The sequence below is a fragment of the Rhinopithecus bieti genome, unplaced genomic scaffold (assembly GCF_001698545.2).
Source record: "Rhinopithecus bieti isolate Rb0 unplaced genomic scaffold, ASM169854v2 scaffold_36008, whole genome shotgun sequence".
Lineage (NCBI taxonomy): Eukaryota > Metazoa > Chordata > Mammalia > Primates > Cercopithecidae > Rhinopithecus > Rhinopithecus bieti.
Window position 1 is genome coordinate 1472688 of NW_016816204.1, and position 6665 is coordinate 1479352.

General features: G+C 36.5%; 1 protein-coding gene across 1 annotated transcript in view; it reads left to right on the forward strand.

The window, feature by feature from the left end:
• P4HA1 (prolyl 4-hydroxylase subunit alpha 1) overlaps positions 1–5885 on the forward strand; it is a 94474-nt gene extending 88589 nt beyond the window's left edge. The window contains exons 12-14 of the mRNA XM_017854516.1: positions 2039–2107; positions 3147–3243; positions 4807–5885. Of these exons, the coding sequence (XP_017710005.1) occupies positions 2039–2107; positions 3147–3243; positions 4807–4877 (237 nt within the window). The 3' untranslated portion in view covers positions 4878–5885. The remainder of the gene's footprint in view (positions 1–2038; positions 2108–3146; positions 3244–4806) is intronic.
• Positions 5886–6665: the final 780 nt, after the last annotated feature.

Genomic DNA, 6665 nt, shown 5'->3' on the forward strand with positions numbered 1-6665 from the left:
ATATATATGATATCTAGACTTAATTTTGGTTATTTCATTGCTCTTTCCATTCCTTAGCCCTATTTGAATTACATTTTTTTTTTGCTGTCTATAGTATCTCACTCCCTGCCAAAATCTCTCTCTGTTCAGTCTATTTTCTTCTTCTCTCCCTGCCACCTTCCCTGTTTCCTTCCTCTCCATATGCCTCCTTTTCTCCCCGATTCCCAATTTGTATTCCTCTCACAATTCCATCTTGTTTCCAAAAGGAGGCAAGGTACATTATAGAAAAGAGAAATATCACAAAGGGAAACCAGGAGAGGGTTAGTACAGTGTACAGATTCATGCTGTGAAGGCTTGCATGTTTTCTAGAGGTGAGTCTCCTTAGAGGTTGTACCAGTTTATATCCCAATTTTAAGTGGGGTATATTTGTGAAGCATGTTTGTCAGCCTTTTTGATCTGCGTATCTTTCACTTATCAAATTAGCAGTTATTGTGGCTTTAATTTGCATTTCTCTTACTATGGAAGTTCAGCATCTTTTCAGATGTTTAAAAGCCATTAGTGTTTATGTGTTCCTGGTTCTCCTTGTATTTCTTTGTTTTATGAATATTGATGCTGTATTATTTGGTCCACTATCCATTTCTCCCTCTTAATGTAAACACCCTTCCTGTTTTTCTAAAACAGTTGCATAGCATATTAATTATTTTTCCCGTTATTTAAATACCTCCCCAGAGGGGCACATAGAATATCTCAAATTACTTTTCTCTCATGCACAACTTTTAATATCCTCAAAGTCAGTTTTTTCTTTTCTTTTTTTTTTTTTGAGACAGAGTCTCACTCTGTTGCCCAGGCTGGAGTCCGGTGGTGGTGCTATCTCAGCTTACTACAAGCTCCGCCTCCCAGGTTCATGCCATTCTCCTCCCGCAGCCTCCCGGGTAGCTGGGACTACAGGCGTCTGTCACCACGCCTGGCTAATTTTGTTTTTGTATTTTTAGTAGAGATGGGGTTTCACCGTGTTAGCCAGGATGGTCTTGATCTCCTGACCTCGTGATCCGCCCACCTTGGCCTTCCAAAGTTCTGGGATTACAGGCGTGAGCCACCACGCCCAGCCAAAGTTAATTTTTTCATTGGTTAAGTGTTCTTAGTTCTTTATTATTAGTTATATATTTATCATTGTAAAATACCTTTTATCTCATTTAATGCTTTTTACCTTGATTTAAACTGTGTCTCATACTAAGATCATACCCTGTTTTCCTTGGATAGCATTTGCCCCAAATCTTACGTTTTTGTGTTCTGTGTTTCTAAGTCACTTGTTTTAGATGCAGCTCTGATACAACATATAGTTGGGTTTTGCTCTGTGATCTAATCAGTCTATGCATTCTGCTTATGTTGCTTTAAAAAAATCTTTATGATCCATGTTTCCTTTGCCTTGTTTTATGTGATTCTTCGGTTACTTTAAAAGTTTCCATATTTTCCTAGGTTATCTTTATGACTATAACTTTATATAATCCTTTAACTTTCTCACTTTTATTTAATATGTTTGATTCCCTACCATGAGAAATGGCAAAACTGATTTTAGTTTGTTATTTTTCTCGTTATTTTTTACATTTATTTAAATATTTCTTGAGCACCTACTGTTCTTGAGGTGCTACTGTTCTAGACACTAATGATCAGCAATGAACAAAACAGATGAAAATTCCTGCCTCCATGGAGGTTACATCTAATACAATAAATACATACTTACATCTCTGTATTGATTTATTAGTTTTAAGTCATTTCTTTTTCCCTCTGGCTATAAGTTCCTGTCTCAAATTATATCCCCACTCTCCCATCTGACGGTTTTTTGTTAATCATTCCTTTGCTTTTTGTAGTTTTTTTACTTATGTGTATAAACCTAAATGGCATTTTATTCTTTAAAAACTGAGTAGCATGTACCAACCCTGCTATATAAGAACAAGTCCATATGTTCCCAATATTCTAGTATCCAATATCAAGTCCTTATAATGGCGTGTTTTACTTTATTCTACCAGCGCTTCCGATAACACCCTCTTGTTTCTTATAGATGAGTGATGTGTCTGCAGGAGGAGCCACTGTTTTTCCTGAAGTTGGAGCTAGTGTTTGGCCCAAAAAAGTAAGCCTGTTTGGTTTGTTTTTGGTTTATTAATTTTTTCCCTAAGGAAGAGATGCACTTGTATTCATGGTCTAATTAATGAATTACATTTCTTTTTTCTTTTTCTTTTCTTTTTTTGAGACATGTTCTCGCTCTGTTGCCCAGGCTGGAGTGCAGCAGCACAAATATGGCTCACTGCAGCTTTGACCTCCTGGGTTCAAGCCTCAGCCTCCCAAATAGCTGGGACTACAGGTGCATGTCACCATGCCCAGCTAATGTTTAAATTTTCTGTAGAGACAGTATCTCCCTGTATTGCCCAGGCTGGTCTTGAACTCTTGGGCTCAAGTGATCCTCCAACCTCAGCTTCCCAAAATATTGGCATTACAGGCATGAACCCCTGCGCCTGGCCAAGTTACATTTTTAGAGGTATTTTTTATGGTCCTTGCCACAAGTATGTAGAGGTAATGAATGACCAGGAATTAGTATTGAAATTTTTTCATTTCTAAAATGGGTTCTGTATTGTTTTCCCCTCCATCTTGCTATGTAAGATATGTTAGCTTTGTTTTGGCAAATACTTTTGTTGTCAAGCATTTTATGGTATTTTCATATGATCAAAACAGTTTTAAAGTGATATAACCATATTTTCAGAATTATATTAGGGGAAGATAAAATGCTGCTATAGAGGAGTTCTTCCACAGGAACAAAGGAAAAATTAAGAAAGCTGCTGGGCACAGTGGCTCACGCCTGTAATCCCAACACTTTGGGAGGCCGAGATGGGCAGATCACCTGAGGTCCGGAGTTTGAGACCAGCCTGACCAACATGGTGAAAGCCCATCTCTACTAAAAATACAAAATTAGTCTGGCCTGGTGGTGCATGCCTGTAATCCCAGCTACTTGGGAGGCTGAGGCAGGAGAATCGCTTGAACCCGGGAGGCAGAGGTTGCACTCCAGCCTGGGCGATAGAGCAAGATTCCGTCTCAAAAAAAAAAAAAGTAATCACTGCCGAAAGCGATTACCTGGCATTGTATACTTGGGGATAATTGTGAATTGTTCTCCATAGGGAACTGCTGTTTTCTGGTATAATCTGTTTGCCAGTGGAGAAGGAGATTATAGTACACGGCATGCAGCCTGTCCAGTGCTAGTTGGCAACAAATGGGGTAAATATTTCATATATTCTGTGAAGAGAATGTAATTTTTGTTTTCTATTTTGAAACTATTATCTGTGTCTTAAAAACAAAACCCCCACAATGTTTGCTTAATATGATTTTAACATTGTACAGGATTCAACCAAACAAGTGCCTAATCTTAATATAAATTTATAATCAGAATTTTGATGACAGATGCATTTTATTTTTAACTCTATTTTCACTTATTCTAAGAAACATTGTCTGCCTCAAAATTGAATAAGACAATATCTTCCCCTCAAAGGGTTAATAATCTGATTGAGACATACTAATGGATTATAATGTAGTACATATTATTACAAAAACGTAAACAGAAGATGGTGACTGCCTAAGTTTGGGGAGCCTTCTTCAAAGCTTTTTCTTGAAATTTGGTCCAAAAGATAGAACAGCAGTTTTCCAAACATGTTAGACACCAGGTTCTAATATGAGGCTCGAGTAGCACCTAATGTGCAAAATTTAAAGACGCACTCACTTTCAGGGACATGCAAGTGCAGGAATGGTCACATTTAAAAAAAAATAAAAAGGAACAGGTGAAATTAGTTTTAATATCTATTAATTAGCCCCATGTATCCATTTCAATCTGTGTTACTAGCCACATGTTTAGTGGTTACACACAAGACATAACAAGGTTAAGGAGTGAGGCCTGATCAGGATTTTAAAATCTCCCCTCATGATTATAGTGTTTAAGAACCACTGGACTAGAATGAGGAGAGGCTAGTTGGTGAGAGAGAGTTTAGAAAGTTGTTTTCTGTTGTCTAAGTGGAAGATGACAACAGCCTGGATTAAAGCATCAGTGAAAGGGTTGGAGAGCAAATAGATTCAAGAGAGACATAAAGAAAATTGTCAGGGTTTGATGAATAAAGAGTAGATACAAGGGTTGAAAAAGGAAAAAGGAGTTAAGAGTTAAGGTTTCTGCTTTAGATATTTTGACTGGGTTCTATGGTACTGGAGACAAAAATAAGTAAATAAATAGAAAATTAACTCCTTTTGGGATACATTTTTACATGGTATACATTTTTTAAAGGTATTTTGGAAACTTAATGAGCATACAATAACAATGGTTGATTAGAGAGTTGTTCCTTTAGAGTGGAAAGTTTGTGTTTATTATTAAAATGTCTTTGTAAGACTTGGAAAAAAAAAAAGTCTTTGTATTTTGGAGGTTGTACTTTGAAAACAGTACATAAAGCAATATTCTACTCTATCTGTACCTGTATCTTAAGTCCATTTGTGTCTCATTTCAAGCCTCACATTGAACACTGGAAACTTTAGGAAATGCACATAGACTTGCAAATATACACATGTGTATACATACATGTATGTACATAAACACACAAGTGTGTACACATATGTATATAGGTATATAAAATCTGTGTTTTCAGCATTTAGCCAAGTTTTTAAGTAGCATCTGCCTTTATCTGGTTTTGGTGTTGAACTTTTATCCCATGTTGAAATTTTGTTATAGACCTAGCTTTTAGAAACTAATTAAATACTGATTAGATTAAGGGGGGAAATTAATATATTACTTTTCTCTCACAGTATCCAATAAATGGCTCCATGAACGTGGACAAGAATTTCGAAGACCTTGCACCTTGTCAGAATTGGAATGACAAACAGGCTTCCCTTCCTCTCCTATTGTTGTACTCTTATGTGTCTGATATACACATTTCCTAGTCTTAACTTTCAGGAGTTTACAATTGACTAACACTCCATGATTGATTCAGTCATGAACCTCATCCCATGTTTCATCTGTGGACAATCGCTTACTTTGTGGGTTCTTTTAAAAGTAACACTAAATCACCATATTGCATATGTACAACCTTAAAGTTCTGTTGGTATCACAGAAGACAAGACAGAGTTTAAAGTGAGGAATTTTATATTTAAAGAACTTTTTGGTTAGATAAAAATATAATTTGAGCATCCAAATTTTACTATTTCACTACATCTCAGTTGGTGGGTGTTAAGCTAGAATGGGCCGTGTGATAGGAAACAAATGCCTTACAGATGTGTCTAGGTGTTCTGTTTACCTAGTGTCTTACTCTATTTTCTGGATCTGAAGACTAGTAATAAACTAGGACACTAATTGGGTTCCATGTGATGTTTCATATGATCTTCTAAGTTGATTTTTTTCTCCCCAAGTCCTTTTTAAACAAAGTATACTGTATTTTACCAGCCCCCCTCTCTTTTCTCATAGCTCTCCTGTGGTGAATTAAACCTACTTGAGTTAAAATATTTCGATTTCTTTTTTTTTTTTTTTTTTTTTTTTTAAACAAAGTCCTGCATAACAACACTGGGCCTTCTTAACTAAAATGCTCACCACTTAGTCTGTTTATCCCTTTTTTAAAATGACAGATGATTTTGTCCAGAAATTTTGCTGTTTTTCTTAGTGCTAATACCTTGCCTCTTATTCCTACTACAGCAGAGTGGTAATATTGGCATTCTGATTAAATACTGTGCCTTAGGAGACTGGAAGTTTAAAAATGTACAAGTCCTTTCAGTGATGAGGGAATTGATTTTTTTTTAAAGTCTTTTTCTTAGGAAGCCAAAATGTTTGTTTTTTTAAGATTCTGAAATGTGTTGTGACAACAATGACCTATTTATGATCTTAAATCTTTTTTTAAAAAATGTTTGTTTTCTGTGTGGTGTTTTTCGTATTTAAATCCAAATGTATGATGTGGCAGTAACAGGTTAACTTATGTTATTTCTTTAGTATACATAGGGCTTAGGTTTATACTGTTGGTTTCCACTCACACTAATGTCACATGGTTAAGGAAGAAAAATTTGGGCTCTCTGAAGTTTTAGATATTTCATGAGTCAAAATGTGTTTCCTTCAAAGAGAGCTCTAAAATACTTTACTGTGGGGTTATGAAGTTATTACGGGCCAGGCACAGTGACTCATACCTTCAATCTCAGCACTTCGGGAGGCCGACACAGGCAGATCACCCGAGGCCAGGAGTTCGAGACCAGCCTGGCCAACATTGTGAAATCTCATCTCTACTAAAAATGCCAAAATTAGCTGGGTGTGGTGGTGCATACCTGTAGTCCCAGCTACTTGGGAGGCTGAGGCAGGGAAATAGCTTGAACCCAGGAGGCAGAGGTTGCAGTGAGCTGAGACTATACCACTGCACTCCAGCTTGAGTGACAGAACGACTCCGTCTCAAAAAAGAAAAGTTATTACAATAATGATGCTTAAGACTTTCTCCAATTAAAAAATGTGTGGTGATACAAAGCTGTGAGCTTAATGAAGTATGTTAATTGATGCTTTAGACTATTTACATTACTTATGGTGAATCCTAATTCACACAAGGGTTCTTTATCCTTTATGCAGTATTTAAATACTGAAGGAAGAATTTGGTTTGATTCTCTGGGAAAGTGGGTGTTTTTACCCATTTTAAAAG